The following is an 18,555-nucleotide window of genomic DNA, read 5'->3' as shown; positions in this document are numbered from 1 at the left end:
TTCTCGTGAAAATGAGCATAAAGTTTGGTGTTATTTTTGTGGCACCGGAAACTGCTGCGATGCTCAGAAATGCGCAGTTTGATGGGGCGTGTTGTCATCCCCACGTAGTAGAGATCGCAAGGACAGATAAGTAGGTAAATACAGTTTGGTGTGTTACAATTTGTGTGGGTTCTCAATTCCCAAACAAAAGTGCTATTCAGTGTGACTGTCTTATGTACTGAAGTGAAGGTGCAAGCACTACATGTGCCACAAGGGTGGTGTCCCTTCACAGGAGGTAGTTGCCAGAGTGTGCGTTGTAGGGACTTGATCTCGGGTTTAGGCCTTGTGCGTATGAGAATATCCTTAATGTTCTTAGATCGCTTGTATGCAAAGCGTGGTGTTTCAAGGTGTAAAGTTCCTGTATTAAGGATATCCCAGTGTTTCTTTAACACGCGGGTCAGTTGTGTAGAAACCGGTGTAAAGGTAGTGACACAGGTTAGTGTTGTAGAAACACTTGGCTCGGTTCTATGTTCAAGGAGTCCTTCTCTATTGTTGTTGCGGGCACGTTTATTAGACAGAGTGATGCTCCTCTGTGGGTAGTTCCTCGCTTTCAGGTTCTGGGCCAGGATAGCTGATTCACTTTTGTATGAATCTAAAGTGCTGCAATTTCTCCTAACTCTTAGAAATTGCCCAAAGGGCAAATTTTCTCTGAGTGATCTAGGATGGTGGCTCTGAAAGTGTAACAGGCTATTGCGGTCAGTTGCCTTCCTGTACATGGTTGTTGAGAAGTGACCCTGTGTCAACTTAATAGTCAAATCAAGGAAGGCAATCTGTGTTGGAGACGCTGTTATAGTGAACTGTAAGTAGGGATTCAGGTTATTAATCCAGGTAAAAAACTCAGTGTAGCTCACGCTGTCTCCTGTCCAAAAGATGAGGATGTCGTCTATAAAACGCTTCCATAGGCGGATGTTATCGCGATAAGGATTGGTGTCACAGAAGATGTGTTCCCCCTCAAAGGAAGCCATATACAAACAAGCTACACTAGGAGCAAAGGTACTCCCCATGGAAGTACCTTGTGTCTGGTGATAGAGTTTGCCCTTGAACTCGAAAAAGTTTTCAGTTAGTGCCAGTGTAGCACAGGCTGTGATGAAGGATGGAGGGGTGGGAGACTCCCAAGGGGTTGCATTCAAAACATCCTCTATCACCTCCAGTGTGGCCCTTTGGGGGATGTTTGTGTAAAGGGCCACAACGTCGAGGGTAATGAGGAAGTTGATGTCATCAGACCCCTGAATCTGGTCAAGTAGGCGTAATACATCAGTTGTGTCCTGTGTGTATGATGGGGTATCTTTGACCAAGGGTTGCAAGAAATAGTCGCAGAATTGTGAAAGAGGCTCCAGGATGGAGTCAATGCCTGATACTATCGGACGGCCTGGTACTGGTGTGACCCCTTTATGGATTTTAGGTAAAACATAAAAGTAGGGGGTTTTAGGTTCTTTCTTAATTAGAAAGGACGCCTCATTCTCACTCAGCCATCCTTGGCTTTCGGCTGAATCTATCAGGCTGGTAATAGATTTTTTCAAGCGTTCTGTAGGGTTTTTGGAAATAGGAGTATAGTATTTCCTATCCCCCAACTGTCGTAGGCATTCAGTGTCGTAATCTGTTGTATTCATTATGACAGTGGCCCCACCCTTGTCAGCTTGCTTAATGGTGATACTCGGGTCATTGGCCAATGACTCAAGAGCCAATTTTTCTTTGTTACTGATGTTTTTGAAAATTTGGCGTCCTTGAATCGTTTTCACTTCCTTCAGTACTGCCTGTTCATAGGTCAGGACTTCATTTGGTACCATTCCCGCATGTGGGGTGAAAGTAGAAGGATTACGAAGACCTGAATCCATTTCGGTTATCCTTGTTTTTCCTTCGAAGAAAAATCTGAGGCGGATCTTGCGAAAAAATTGGTGTAATTCGCAGATCTGCATGAATGGATCAACTCTGGGGGTGGGGACAAAACCAAGTCCTTTTTGGAGGACGTCATCTTCTGTCTGTGTCAATTGCCTGGTCGATAGATTAACGACTAGGTTTGTTTCTTGTTGCTGTGGCTCCTGGTCTCCATCCCTCGTTGGGGAGGTTCTTCCCACTGTACTCTTTTGCCTTCCTGCGAGGGCCCTCTTCTTCGCCCTCGCCCTCTGCCCCAACCTCTGCCTAAAAAAGGCTGGCTCATGCCTTGGGGTACAAAAGGGGGTGGGCAGTGTTGGCTAAATTGTGGGGGGCCTTGCTGGTACATCGGATATGGCCAAAAAGATGGTCCTTGGTACATAGGTGGAGGAAAGGTATTATATCCTTGTCTGCCCTTCTTTCCTCTGTATTGATTGGGTCTTGAGTATTCAGTACTGGAGTCACTGCCGGTAGAGGACCCTCTTCTGGAAGAGTTGGTATCGGTGTCTGATGAATAATTAGTGTTAGATGGGACATAATCAGCTTTAAGATATGGGTACACTTTCTCTTTCTCAAAGCGTTTAATGTCCTTTTGTAACTTTACTACTTTTTGTTTCATCAGATACTCTTTATGTTCAGCGATCTCGTTATTAAGTTCAGTCAATTTGGACTTGAAACTTGAGCCAGGATTAGATTGTTTTAACGTGCTTTCCGCTGCTTGAATCCGTATCAACAGCTCATCCGCTAGTCTTTTGGCTGTGTTAACAATGAGGATGAGGAGATCTCTTGTACACTTCCAGGAGATTTGGGACCATTCAACTTTGAATTGCCCATCCTCCCAGAAGATCCTGGGGAAGTTTTTCACAATGAGACCATTGGGTGAAATGTTGGGGCCATGTGTTTGGCCCCATAAAGATAAACGTTTTGCGACGAACGCAAAGCAGGCGAGGCCGTCTGAATGGAACGGCTCAGAAAGCCAAGCAAATACGTCACGGACACCTCTTTTCCAATGGCTGGCCACCGTTTAGCATAAACGGGGACGCCAGCCAATGGAAAAGAGGGGCGGGGCTTAATGCCCCTTACAGAAAATACCCAAATCTCATTAAATCTCGCCAGCGAGACTGCGTATGCACGCAGCCTACGCCAGGCGAGACCTAAAAACGGCACGGGTGCTCTGCAAGCTCTGTGTTCAACCAAAAATATAAATAAAAGCTCTAATGGGTTTGCAAATACATCAACACAGTTTATCTTTGAAAGTAAACAAAGAATATGACATTAGAAAATACATGTTGAGAGTAGTTTGCTTTCTGTACCTAGTGCTTTGAAGAGGTTCATAACAGAAGGCGCATGATGTGGTGAATTCTGACATCAGAGTCGCTTGCTCTCATTGGTGCATATGATGTGGTGAATTCTGACATCAGAGTCGCTTGCTCTCATTGGTGCATATGATATACGTGTTTAAACCGTTATATCTGTGTGCTAGTTTTGTGCCGTCTGCTATAATCTCTGCATGACCCATGGGTCTTAATCCCAGGATGTGCGTCTCAACTTTTTCTCCTCAGGGTGATAAAATAGGTATCATGGAACTCACTTTTAATGTTTAGTGCTAAAAAGGACAACTGCCACAGCAAATGCTGCATAAAATAAAACTTATTTTTGTTTTTACTAAAAACGATTAAACTAATGGTAACAACGCAGAGACCACAACAACCGGGTCAGTGGGCTAATGTATCCTCGGACCTGTGTTTAATGCCACGGTACAGTTTTTAAATTCTGTTTGAGCCACTTAGCCTTTCATTCTTCCAACGTTGACAAAATGAGTACCACACAACGTGCACTATTCAAACAACAACAAGCTTCCCCCACAAATAGCTGCTATGGAAAAGTGCTCTGTCCCTCTGCGCAGTATTTCCTTGGAGATGTAACATTGCCTTCAATAGGTGCACACTACGTAGCTCTTTGTGGGATATATTTTTTTATACACAAGTTGATAATCGATTGCACACACAATGATGTCTATTCTCCCCCTCTCCACTACCCCAAGTGCATGTGTGAAGCAGCGCTAGCCACAACTTTTTTATTGTGTCGTTCAAACTCACAACCCAAGATGTGCACTATAGTCCAAACGTCAAAAACAACTTTTTGGATGTCAGTCAATCTTAAATGTTGGTGCAAAAGCAAGCGTTACTGAGAGCACGAGAAATGGATACCACCCCTGTTATTTAAATAGCAAAGGGTTGATTGAATTTGTAAAGACCAGATCATTTTTGATTTATCTTAACAGGAATTGGTTCTCATTCCCAAGCTTTGAGTCCTGAAAGTGAAAAGATCATCCCACACTGCAGGGTTTATTTATCCAGGAGCCTGAAGAAGAAAATGACCCCCAAGATTCTCGGGGGTCGCTGTGGGAAGTAGGGCTTTAGGTACTTATCAGAGTCAAATGGTATTTTATTGATGAACATTTTATCAGTAAGGCAAGGGCCTTGAACCTGATTCTTTGGTACAAGGAGAGCAAGTGAAAACTATGCCTTAAAGTCATCACATGATCCTTTTTCTTGAGTTTACAGCCCTGGTTTACCGCATAATTCTGAAAGTTCTGGGGCCTAGCAGTTTGGGTTACTGGTAAGGGTTAATTCAGGGAATTTAGGCATCCAGCTAGCTATATAACATGTGCATACTTCCATACCGCAGGAATCACATGGAAGGAACGGTAGAATTTTCCAATGTGCCTTCAGTGACTCAAAGCTGGGGTTAACAGAGGAAAAACAAGCATTTGCAATACAATAGGTCTCGCATTTACGTGAGTTTGAGCTATTAATGTTGCAAATAACTATGCCTTTTAGTTTAGTTTTCGTTTTTTAAAACATAAATAAAAGGCATTGTCATTTACAATGGCTTAAACTTGCATAAATGCGAGACCTATTGCATTGCAAATGCTTGTTATTCTAATACCACACCCTCCGCACCTAATCCTATCATACGTTCTTCCACCCTTCTCCACTCCCTCTTCTCTTGCACCCACCCAGTCCGATCAGTCTCTTACTTCACACTCACATGATCTACACTCACATTACAACCCAACGTCCTCCTTGCTTTTACCCCAATGTGTACACCTACCCCAACGATATCACTCTTGGCCGCTCTTGGTTCTACGAACCTCTCCTTCCTTTCTTACCACAAATCTAGTCAAATTGCACATTTACTTCACTTTTATGCCATCTGCACTCACACCCCTTCATAATCCTTACCTGTGTTTTCATGCTATAGCCATTTCTTAACCTCCAGGTCATTTGAACCCCACTCTATCTGCTCCCTCAACCAAAACAACAACCCTAAAATCCTACCACTCCTTCCCATTCTTTCTCTATGATGTGAAAAACTCTAGCTAGTACCCCACAGCATCTGTCTCCCTCGCCTCTTCCACTCACCTCTTCAAAACACCTCGCTTTTCCCGCTGTGCAACCCCAAAATTTAAAACTCTCCTCTCCTGCAGCCACATTGCGAAATTCACTGCATTACATCAAGCAAGCCGCTTCATCCGCAAGTTGCCCCACACTCAAAACCCTCCACCTCTCTTTCCCAAAGTCTTCACCCAGACTAAAGATACCTGCTTTCCAGCTAACATCTTGTTTTATTGTTGTAGCAGCACCACTTATCTCTGTCATGAAACTGTCATGCCAGCAAGCTAGCTGCCCTAGCAGTGATGAGAAACATGACTCTAACTAAATATCACTGAAATAAAGCCACAGTGCCAGGCGGCTCTCCTGTCATTAACGTGTAACATATGACACCTTAATTGCAGCTCCCAACATTGATGTCACCTAACGTCCTGTTCTGGCAAAGAAACACTTCAAGATGTCCCTGAAATTTGCCTATCATGCCAGTCAACACAAGCATCCCAGCTGACTCCACTGTCTAGACATAGAAAAACATTAAGACCATTCTGAATTGATTTTTCGCTGTTAGCCAGCTGTCTGTCCCAGCACGGACAAACATGGAGACTACCGCAGTCATTTCTACGAACATACCCTGCCACATCTATAATACAAGATAATTATACCAAAACAGTACTATCGTACTAACAGACTATTAGTGATGGCACTCGCAAGAGTCTGAACTGCAGCCAGAGACCAGAAACGTTTATGCAAAAATACCATAACTTGACATAGTCTGAAAACCAATAACAGCCTAACCCAACTAAGCCTCTGCTTTGATCAAAAGACTAACATTTCATTCTCATCCGTGCAACATCACTATCAAAGAACAGACATCCCATAAATGATCTAATCGCATACATACAACTAAATTGGCTATTAGTAGATGAAGCAGGTCTGTCAGATGCTACAGCCCAAATGATATAAAAAGCAAAAAGAACCAGCCAAAATAAACTGGCTGTAGAAAACGCCATTGTGCATAAGAAATCCCTAGACACCTTACACTCACTTAATTTCTCTGCATTGGGATGTGAAGTTACTTTTAAATAAACACCACCTATTCTCTGATGAAACAATTGTGTTTCTACTAACATACCATCCCCAATCATAGCTCTTTCACCTCAGTATATGATTGTCTCCTCTCTCATGCTAAACCATCCTGAAATTCCTATCCTTGGGTGGCTGAAACACTTGGGGCTTGATTCACAAAGGGCCTACACTCTCGTGGTGGAGGCCCCGTATTCGAGGGGGAGTGCGGAAACTCTCCCATGACTGCAGGTTTTTGCCACGAGTGCGGAGGCCCTTTGTGAATCAGGCCCTAGGTTCGAAAAACTGAACCAACCATAAATGCAGAGAATAATCTAAAGGCTTCGAACCTTGCAATTTGTACAGCTCATTGCTGACTAAATTCAGCATTGCATGACACATCATGGATAAAATATTTGCTAACTTTCAACCCTCTCCTCCTTACCTAAAGTAACTGTTTTACAACCCATTTGAACGCAAGTGTACCAAGATACTCCAACAGCGAAATATTTATTTTCTTTAAGAATACAAGATCGTAACTAGAAGAATCTGAAACTTGACTTCCTTGAAAATGTCTTAACCTACTCAAGATCCACATTCTATACCTGCAGTTGTTTGAAAGTGGCAATTCCGAACTTCAATGAATGACTATCGGAACCATTCACCGATGAAATTCCATCCACAAAACATCCACACTCATCATGCATCTGGTTGATGAATTTGCTCAGAGCTTGCTTTGTTTAAAATTACCACAAGATTACTCAAACGTATACGGAGAGCGCACTAGTCCAAGACACCAGAACATCTGCCAACTTAGCAGCTACAGAACAATCTGACAAAAATGCCACTCATTTTGCATCTCCTTTGGTGCCTTTCCTGAAAAGAAGTCCTCCGAATTATTGCAGCTAAGAACAAGGTGATATGTTCAAATGAAACAACTCCCTCACAGATGTACAGAGAGACTCTGACTTTTCATTTCGTGAGAAAGACCAAAAAAGTGTACGCACTTCTGAGCTTGCTACCAAACAACCTACAATCTCATCAGATCCCCATATTCCTATAACCAAAGTGCCACGCTGACCTAAGATAAACTTAGCTCTATTTCAGCCTCCATGCAGTTGCCAGACAGCTTCTTAACCTACCAATGTAGCCTCTTATCACATTGTCCTTTTCTCCCTATGCTGGCTCCCAGTATCTAGAAGCATAAATGTTAAAGCAATATGTATAGCTCTGAGCAATCCCTGGGACTGGTCCACTCTTCCTTAAAGAGATAATAAATATGGGGGACCATTGGCTGCATGGTAGCAGTTATCTGAATGGGGCCTACAGGGCAGTAGTAACTTCCTTAATGGGTCTGGTTGGTAAAGGCGTCTAGGCACTTGGTACTTTTTAAATGGTTAGATGGCAAGGACTTTTAAAATGGCGCCCGGAGTTTAATGGAACCGTGGGTGGGGCACTAGGGAAATTTGTAATGGCATTAGCTAAAGATGTGGGTAATTAGACAGGAGTGGTGCAAGATTATGAAGGCTCCACCCCTAAAAAGTCAAATATGGTGCACTGGAGCCTCCAACACGAATCGGTTTTCACCACACGGACACCAATCAATCAGTGTTGAGGGGCAAACAGCATAGCTGGGATGTAGTATTATTACCTTCGACTCCGTTCTACTGACATGTGACGGAGTTAAGCAGCCTTGTGATAGGACTTGTAGTGGTATAAAAGGTTGAGATCTGGCACATCATTCAACATTCTGGTAGATGACATCACTTCTGAAGAAAGAGCGAGGGTCTCATTTACCGGTTTTCTTTCCAGTACAGTTTTATAATTTTATGACAATAGTCCCTAGGAACAGTGTGAGATTGGAGGTCGGATTTTAATGTTTATGGAACAAATATTTGAAAGTATTTATAACCCGTGGGAGCTTGCAATTCCCTGTATAAAAGTCTTTGTCTAATTTTCTTATTTAACGTCAAGTAGTGACATCTCTGGTCATGGTAATAACAAAGCAATGTAGCTGCTCACAAACAGTTGGCTGTAATAAGTTACCGCAGTTGACTTGAGACATCATTATGTCCGCTGCCAGACACAGCAGCCAAGGTAAATGGCAGAACACAGAGCATAATTGCAGCTGTAGTTTCAACAAGAAGTGTCTTTTCATTCTACTGATCTGTTTTGCTAAAGTGAATAGTTATTAGCAGAAAGGAGTTATTTATGAAACTGTTTCTAAACATTCTGAGCTGCAACATTTCCTAAATCTTACATAAAACTGATTCAGATGTACTTTTGCAACAAATTACTAGCTTATTTTGGTTTGTTTTATCTTGTACTACAGATTCTGCTTTTATTCTTCATGTCTGAAATCATACTACCTCTTTTACATGAAGCAGTAAAGCACCAAGGTTTTAAGTGGTTTGTAGGAAGAGTGACGATGTGATCAAATGCTATAAGGAATAAAATACCCTCTGCCATAGATTAAAGTATTGAAAGTTATCTCACAGTTACATGACCGTATAAAGGAACCTGACCATGGGACTGTTCCTCAATATGCTCCCTTGCGATATCCATATGATGTACGGCAGGGAGTTCTTTATCCCGTAAACATTTGGTGTCCTCATACTGGTGAAACAGCATGGCATGGCTTTGGGGAGAGGAAGATGGCAGCTTTAGTTTATAGTGCGGGAAGTTAACAATGCAAAATGTAGCTAAAGACTGCAACCTCGTTCATTTTTATCAGTAGTATTCACAGGTTTATGGACCTAAATTGGGAATTAAAGGTGCATTAACAGAGCTCTTCATGAACACATAGTTTTTGTTGTTTACTCCTATTTTATTGGATCAACTTTAGCCCGGCACAATACTTAACTAAAGTAGTCCCTTCGAGGTGAGAGAGGAGTGCAGTTAGGATGTTACAAAAGAAAGGAGGTCCCCCATTCGGGACAAGATTCGGTCGTTTTCAGAACTTGGCTTTAATAGTTCATATATATTTTTAAACCATATAGACAGAATGTAAATCTATTAAGGTGCTTTGTATTACAAAGTTTTAACATATTCGTAAAATTGAATGCTGTGACAAATTGTATTCTCAATTCAAACTTTACTTTGGGGTGACTGACTGGGCTGTTCCTAGGTTGGGCCCTGGGATGGTATCTTCCAGCTCGTGCCCAACACCTGGTTTCTAGTTATTCAGCCTAAGTTCTGATGATCAGCTGAAGTTGGGGGACATTTTGCAGAGGAGTGCTTTCTGTGTCCCAGCTAAGTCATGTTGGTGACTGGATGCTTTTCTCCTTGCTCTGACAGACATTCACAGTGATGCAGAGGAAAGCAGTGTCTGTGGTGTCGGTGATACCTTTACAGTGGTTCCTGCAGTGGGAGAGGCACCTGGGCTGCTGGGGAGCACTGGAGCCAGCTGTGAGATGGGTATGGGGAGCGGAAGACGCCATAAAGAGGTCTGCAGATAGCTGGGACAAGGAAATCAGATTATGCCTGGTAAAGTGGCACACAACAGGGAAGCTGCACCAGAAAAGAACACATCAAACATGACGTTGGCTGTCAAACTTTTCAAAAGTTTATTTTCCTAAGACAAATACCCTAAGGGAGAGTGTGTTATAATAAAAAAAAACTAATGACCCCACCATGGGAGTTCATTCTCATCGTGTGGGGTTCATTTCTTTAAAAACTTTTTTTTATACTGTCCCTTATCACAATGTGAGACAGTGAATAGTTAGATACAGTTGGATGGTTTACCTAGGACAATGCCTACTCCATCGGAGGACGTTTTCCACTATAATGTAAAGTAAAGTACATTTTACTCAGTCAGTGTAAAACGTGCAGTCTGCCCAACTCTGATTGCGGTGAGCAGACCTTGAGTATGGCGGACTAGGTCTCTGTTCCAACTGAACACCTGTCCACCACACTCTAAATCCACTCCAAATCCACTCCAGAAGCTCACTTAATGCAAATTAGTACTTTTTTTTTTTTTTGCATATTTATATAGCGCGAACTCGACCCGAAGGTATTGGAGCGCTTTACATAGCACCGTATTTACATTACACATTCAGGCACGGGGAGATTAAGTGATTTGGCCAAAATCACAGGATGTGGACGCAACCTGTACTGAAATCTGTTGCAGCACTCTGCACCAAGATTAGAGAAGACCAGTATAGATTAACTGCAGAGCGAAATATCAAGAAAAAAATTGAGGGAATGTATGACAGAGTGGTTTGGGGACAAAATAGTTGAAAGGGTGCTTTTCCTACAGATCTCTTCAGCAGAAGTCACAACGACGGTGAAAGAATTTACTTCTATAAACCGTGTGCACCAGACACTACTCTAAAACATGAAATGAGAATGACTAAAGGAGGGATGCAGATATAGTGCTTGGAATCCATGCAGAAACTTTTCCTGACTCACTACCAGCGTGATCTGTTACAGCATCAGAAGGACAGTGCCCAAGTTATCCAAAAGACCGTCATTGAGGTGCCAAGGATGGGCGTCTATAGTGGATACAATGTGATGGTGGTACTGAGGACGCAGGACTGGAGCAATGAAACCTTTAAAAAAAAGATAAAAAGAGTAATGGCTGGAGAGAATAGACTGTTGCTCTACCCCGACCTGAGTGCCATGTCTAGAAAAAGAGCTCTGCTGAAGGTCAAGGAAAGAGGTGTGGACAGGCGCTCCCTGCCTCAGTGTGCTTCCCTGTTACACTGTAAGTGGAACATAATGGGAAGCGATATCTCCTTCAAATTTTTTGAGGGCTTACATATAGGTAACAGATTAAACTCTGTGGAGTTGCTTGTTACTATGTCGGCAGGATTTCCGGGACATTTGGGACTGGTGCTGGGCTGTGGTTAGAGAGAGTTTTCTGGAGGAGGACTGGGAGACCAAGAGAAGTCTGGCCCTAGAACCAGCGATACTTTTTATATCTGTTGTCACTCTTCTCTTTTTCTCCCCTCTTCCACTCTTGAGAGGTCCAGGCTTCTTCTTCTGTAATCGAAGCCTGCCTACCTATTTCTTTTACTGTTAAAATTTTCAAATATGACCATTGATTGTTTCCACAGATATTGTCGACTTATACCAACCTTATTAAAATACGAAATAAATTGGTTAATGCAAAATCAGAAGTGACATTTGTTATTTTTCCATGGCTTAGTATTTACAATCGGAACTTGTAGGACTGTGAGACTTATTTGGCAAGGATGCCTTGGATTTGTTTTTGGAATCGCTTGAGTTAAACAGGTCTGCTACGTAATTTAAAATAAAACACAACCTTCTAATACATTTGTAAGTTTTGCTCTTTTATTTTCTATTCTGGTTTTCATCTTTGGAAATACATGAGTCCAGCTGAGCAGATCAGGATTCTGTTACAATACATGTTCTGAGACTGTGTGGAAGTGTTCTGATTCACATTATGTTCTTTTGATTCAGAGACCAGACACTGAGGCATTTTTATATTTGTTGTAACAGGGATCTTAGCAACATCAGTTGTGAAGAGCTTGGTCCTCTGCCCCCTGGATGGGAAATCCGTAATACAGCAACAGGGAGAGTTTATTTTGTGGACCATAACAACAGAACAACACAGTTTACGGATCCACGACTTTCAGCCAACTTGCATTTAGTTTTAAAGTAAGTGTAAGCTATTAATGCTACTTCTGATAGTCAAATGTTTTAGCACATCATATTCTCCAGTGTTAGTGTATGTATTGTTCTGTCTCTGTTCAAGTTGCTTTGCTTAATCGGTTACCAGTTTATGGTTTGTTTTGAGTTGCAGTACACATATGACATACCATTTCAGTGTTAATCTGCATAATCAAGCCTATATGTTAGTGTTACTTTCATGTCATACCACTCTGACACTGTGCATTAATACACATATGCTTTTCTTGTAGTCCACCTTGAAACAAAGTTGGCAAATTCAACCTGCCCTTATACATTTTATTTTAATGTTAGTTGTGGTTGGGCCTCTGCTCCTTGAACAACTGAAGAGGAAACTTCAGTCAGGCTTTCAGGGATTAACTAATACATAGCCAAAAAGCATGTAATTAATATCCACTAAATTCATTATAATAATGTTGGCCCCCATATGTGCTCATCCATTGACACCTGACTTTCTTGCTCTAAAGAATAAACCCTGTCATTGTTGTTGAATTCGACAGAGTTACCCAAATGTGCTCTGTATTGCACCAGTGAAGATTCATTTCATCTTAATCCTAGTTGCTCCTCAGTCTAGATGGGGTGAGAATGCAGTCCTGTCGATTAAGATTGGAGCAGTGTGCTAAGAAAATCTCTTGCAGCTTTCCTTATCCCAGCCATCTTTATTCCCTATATACCTGCCTGAATCTCACTTTTTAATCTATTAGCCATATTTTTTTTTAAGAACACATTGTTTTATTAAGTGCTATCAGAAATTGGTTTTCCCCACTTCCTCCCTTCCCCCATCTCACTCTGCACAGCCTAATTTTTACACTCGAACTCGCTCTTTTTTCCAGATATACATAATATAATCAAAGTGTTATGAGGATATAGTCTACATGTAACAGAAAATTACTGTTAATGTGGACATATGTATAGCCAAATTACTGAAAACTGTATAGAAAAGGGCAGGGCAGTTTATACCCTGTGTAAGATGTAGGCGGATCAGTCCACTCTAACTTGCATATGGAAAAGAAAAAAATTTGGGGTGGGGGAGTTGTATATAGCGCGAACTCGACCTGAAGATATCGGGTATCAGAGCACTCTACATAAGCACCAGTTGCGTTACAGATGAACACATTAATTTGTTGTTAGACACAGGGAGATTGAGTGATTTGCCCAGAATCATAGGATGTTGAGCTTTGTTGCCGAGACTCAAACTCAGTTCCCCCAGCTTTGATGTCGAACGCTCTAGCCATTTGGCCACACCCTCTCCCCTTTTTGTTTTGAAATATGACCGTGGTTCAGACAACACAGTATATTCCACATCTAGGCAGGATGCTATTTCCATGCCAATTTTTCTAGTGGATGTCCGATCTTTCTTTTTCTAACCAATAATTTGCTTTTAATCCTCAATCAGCTGCATGCATAATCTCACAGACTTTATCCTGCTCATCAGTAATAATTTCTGCAGCATATGAACTGTCCTCATCCTCTCTCCTTTTATAGGGCAGTGCGAAAGTGTCCCACTAGGATGTATGTCGATACTTCGCATACCATTACTTCGCATGATTTTGCGATGTTTTTACTTGGCATGAACCATTACTTCGCATGTTTTTACTTAGCATAAACCATTACTCCGCAAGTTTTAACTGCGCATGCATTTATAACGTAAATGGTTATAAAAGTACTATGGTTTATGCTAATTGAAAACATCGCACTAAAATCATGCTTACACTACACTACCTTGCACTACTTGAACATCATTACACTACCCAAAACCCTAATACACTACCCCCTACACGACCTTCCTCCTTCCCGGACCCTACACTCTAACACTACACTACACTTCACCACCTCCCCAACACTACCCTAAACCCTATGACACTACCCTACACTACACAAACACCACACCACTGCCCTAAAACATTTCCCTTCACAACCCCCAACACTACCCTAAACCCTAAAACACTACCCTACCCTACACAAACACCACAACACTACCCCAAACCCTAAAACACTACCCCTTGCACAACCCTCCCCCGACCCCCAGTCCTGTTCCTACACCCAAATCTACCCTGCACTACACCCAGACACTACCCTAAACCCGAATACATTGCCCTACACTACAGTAACACCACTGCACTAAACCCTAAAACACTACCCCCAGCACGACCCTGCCCCTACGCCCAGTCCGTTCCCAACACTAAAACACTACCCTGCTCGACCCCCCGGCACTACCCTAAACCATTACCCTACACTACACATAAACAACATCACTACCCTAAACCCTAAAACACTAGCCCCAGCACGACCCTACACTACTCAAACACAACCCTACAACCTAAAAGACTACCCCTGCACGATACAAAAATACTACACTTACCTCTCTCTCCTCCGTGGTTCCTCTCTTCTCTGGCTTCCAGCAGCTTCAGATCTGCACGTCGTTGTTTGGAAATGGAAGCTCCTTCCAAACAACGATGTGGATAGCGCATACCATTACAACGCATGCATTGTAACAACGCTTGCGATGTAACAACTTGCGTACTGATGGTAGCGTAGTAACATCGCAAGCGTAGTAATGCTTGCGAAGTAATGGTATGCGCACAAGCAACCACGCACTAAAGGCTGTTTACTGTCCCACCAAGGCACCATTCAGTGACATTTTGTCTGCTATTGTTACTGCTCACTCAACTAATGTGGTGTAACTTTTTTATTAATTATCATTAAGTATCAGCTGAGTCAGTCCTTCTGAACCAATACTTTAAAACTACTTAAACACTAGTATCAATTCAGGTGCACACATTTTCTCGTGACTTTATTCCTAGCAGGAATCCGCTTCGGGAGACAAATATTTGGGCCAAAGAGGTTGTTTACTCACTCTAATCACTATAAAGATCCCCATAAATATCTACCCTTCCTATTGTTTGGGACATTTTCACACTCCATGGTTAAAAAGTCTCCTGAACTTGGTCGAGCTGAGACACCAATAAAATGATTATCCCAAAGTACACCACTTTATCAAATGGGGAAGCAAGCATTAAAAGACAGATTGTATGTTTCCAAAGTCTCAAACATACCATCTCAGCCTCTTTTCATCTCTCTCCTCTTGTTTCTTCCCTTCCATTGTTCTCCACAACTTTCTTTATTTTTTACTTTCCTCTATTCTTTTTTCCTTCCTACCCTTTTTCCTTCCTACCCTTTTACTTTCTTCTGCTTTTTTTATCATCTTCCCAAAGCAATTGTTCTAGTCGTATTTTTCTTTGTACATTTGAAAAGTACAGCTTGTCATCACACACATAATTTCTCACCCATGGCTCCTATGAATAAATAAATCCTTTTTTGATTGTTTTGCACTGGTGCACTTTTTTTTGTATTGCTGTTGTCAGTGCTAGAATCTGAGCATCAAACTTACTGACTTTGCCTCTCCATGTTATCATTGTCATAGTAAAAAGTGGCACAGTGATCAGAGGTCTAGGTTAGAAGAGACTGAACAAATTTAGATTGCTGCCTTGCACCTCAGTGTGGTCTTGTTTCTCTTCTACGACGGGATGCTTACTCCACTTCATAACCCTTGAAGGTCAGTTTACGAGCACAACATTGCTATCTGATGGAGACTTCTAGCTGCAGATTCCTTACCTTAGAATTATCCCCAGGCGTCAGACTTGATCTGGAGATGTTTCTTGAGCAGTGCTCCTGCATGCCGATAGGTGGAGTCATTCAATTTCGCATGCGGTCGTCCGCCCGATGTGACATGCACAGTGCCTATATAGGGTGCCACCCCAGCACGTTGACGTCATTTCTTTCCTTTCCGCACCAGTCAGCACAGATCTGGGTAGAGCTAATCTCTTATTTGACTGACCCTTTTTCAATATTTTGTTGATATTTTTTGTGTCTCCTGGCGTGTCAGGATTTCCGCTAGGAAACTGGGTTTAAACCATGTGGCGTCTGCCATCGACAGATATCAGTGACCGGTCCTCATTTGGTGTGCCTCACGGGGCTTGGAGCGCCACTTCATCGTCAAGACCTGTGTAGACTGCTGCACCATGTACCCCAAAGCTTTGAGGGAGTGGGCGCTCAAGCTTGACGCTCAAGATCTGTCTAAGGGAAGGTCCTGAGATCGTTTTCGGAGCCACTCCAAACACTCGCCTTAGCAGTCGAAGTCTTCGGGGAAATTGGGTTTGTGCTACAGGCACAAGAGACACAAGTCAAAGAAATCTTCGACTTCACCATGTCCATCAAAGTCATCTGACGAGACTGTGTCAGCATTAGAGGCCTAGCTCTGTGGTGCAGTCTGCGCTTGGGCCGCCTCCGGGCCTCTCAGGGTTTCCAGGAGGAGCTGGAGCAAACCCTACCCAGTTACGAGAATACTATGAGGCCATGTACCTCATATTTGGGCAGCCTGTCTCTTCTGGAGCCCCTTCGAGCTGTGGAGCGGCCCCTGCGGGTTTTCTGCCTGTGGGTTTGCCCATGACACTAGTGTCACCCCATGGATCTGTTGATGGATCTGGAACAGCGCCGGTCGAGCCACTTCAACCTTATTCCAATGCAGACGCCCCACGGCTGCGCTATCCCTGTCCTCATATCAGACATGAAGCCAGATGGGCGTCGTCTGACGCTGATGGGGGAGTAGACCCCTCTCAATCATTGACTTATTTGGCAATGATTGAGAGTGGTCTGAGGACCTTTATGGATACCAGTTAACAGATCCAGAGAACAACTGGTATGAGGATCTGAAGGATGCAAGTGGACTTCCCCAGATACTACAGAGAAGGGTTCTTCATTTGCTGTGGTGGTATAAAGGGCAGCTGAGGTGCTAGACCTTATGCTGCCCTCCGTGGTAGTCAAGACGAACGTCTTGACTGAGGTGCTTAAGCCAGGAGTTGCCCCCACTGAACTTTTACTCTCATTCAATGAAGCCCTTACTAACTTTCCACTTAGGACCTGGTCCAAGCCCTCCACAGGTTCTCCTATGCATAGCACTATTGCCTACCGCTATCGCACTTCTCCTTGCAATTAAACCAGGGGCAGGGACTCAAGTCTCCTGACCTACTCCCGTCTTCCTCTATTTCGAATTATAAACTAATCCTATTGGATTGGAAGATTACAGGCCCACATTGACAAATTAGAATCCGTGGGACCTACATGCGGACTGGCATAATTTGGTGGAGGATCAAGACCCCCCCCCCCCCCCAAGAACATTTGATCGTTTCATCACCAATTTTGATGAATTGTTTTTTTTAAAACAAATTTTATTGGTCAAGCGGCACATGTACATCAGAGACCTGTAACCCAGAAGCGTCTGTACAATCATAGCATATAGAATTGACTTTGACAGTTTTCAAAACTATACCCAATAAAACCTTAAAGGAAATACAATATGAATCCAACTCCCCTCTCCTCCCCCAATTGCACAACTCATCCACCCCAACCAGATCGATTCGAATATTGACAGTCAAGCTACCCACCAGGATCCCACCCCCCTCCCGGGATCCCCCCACAACCAGCCCGAATTTTATCATCGCGGGTCCCGATCTACAGGAACCGGGTCTAGGAGCAATCCCGATAGTCTGCCCACAGTTTCCATATTTTGAAATGTTTTAGAGGGCACCCCCGAAAATAGGTTTCTCAAGGCCCATACAAAAGTCCAGACCATTCTTTCATGCGGCCACTGCAGGGGACCTCGGAGCCTTCCACGCCCTCGCTATGTCCCTCTTTGCCAATGTAAGACCCAACAGTAATAAGTGGCATTTATAGACGTTGCCGCCTATTCCTTCCAGGATGTGTAATAGAGCTAGTTTCGGCGATCGGGGAAGATCCCAGCCCAACACCTCCGAGCACGTGAAGACCTCCCGCCAAAACCGATGCAGGGAGAGACACTGCCAGACTGTGTGCATCAGCGTACCATCCTCCCTGTTACATCTGAGACACACCGGGGAGGCAACTAAGCCCACCCTCCACAACCGCATTTGTGTGTAGTAGACCCAGTGCAAATATTTAAAAAGGATCAGGCTCAGACGCATCGCTATGAACGCCAGGCGCGGGCCGCTAGGGCCTCCACCCAATCCTCCTCTTCCAAAGGCTCCAGATCCCCCCTCCCAATCCTCCCGGAGTTTCTGTAGCTTGGAGGAGCAGTGAATAACTAGGGTTTGATATATCCTGGATATCTTACGGTCCTGGAGTTCTCCCATAAAAACTTTTGCCTCCAGGGGGCTGAACTCAGCTACTGACTCCAAGCCCACCAGACTGGGCAACAAAGTGTTCTGGAACTGGAGGTACTTGAAAAATTGGGACCGTGGCATATGGAATTCCGCTTGAAGGTCTTGGATAGATTTCAGTACTAGACCCTTCATAACATCCCCCAAGACCGAGATCCCTATAAAATCCCACCCTCTGAAACCCTGCAAAGCAGCTAATTGCGGCAAGCGCCCATTATCCCAAAGGGGGGTCTCCTGTGTCAGCTGATTCCACCACCCCATTCTACGCAGCGCCTGCCTCCACACCTGGAACACAACCTTTGGTGCCGGAGGCAATGGGCCCCGCAACGGAGCCGAGT

At 43.4% G+C, this 18,555-nt stretch overlaps 1 protein-coding gene across 1 annotated transcript in view; it reads left to right on the top strand.

Moving 5' to 3' along the window:
* The window catches only part of SMURF2 (SMAD specific E3 ubiquitin protein ligase 2), a 1,110,500-nt gene that overhangs the window by 757,196 nt on the left and 334,749 nt on the right, over positions 1-18,555 (top strand). Inside the window, exon 10 of the mRNA XM_085617253.1 lies at positions 11,835-11,993. Coding sequence (XP_085473379.1) covers positions 11,835-11,993 — 159 coding nt within the window. The remainder of the gene's footprint in view (positions 1-11,834; positions 11,994-18,555) is intronic.

Source organism: Triturus cristatus, chromosome 7 (assembly GCF_964204655.1).
Source record: "Triturus cristatus chromosome 7, aTriCri1.1, whole genome shotgun sequence".
In the NCBI taxonomy this organism is placed as follows: domain Eukaryota; kingdom Metazoa; phylum Chordata; class Amphibia; order Caudata; family Salamandridae; genus Triturus; species Triturus cristatus.
This window is presented reverse-complemented; position numbering and strand designations above follow the sequence as displayed.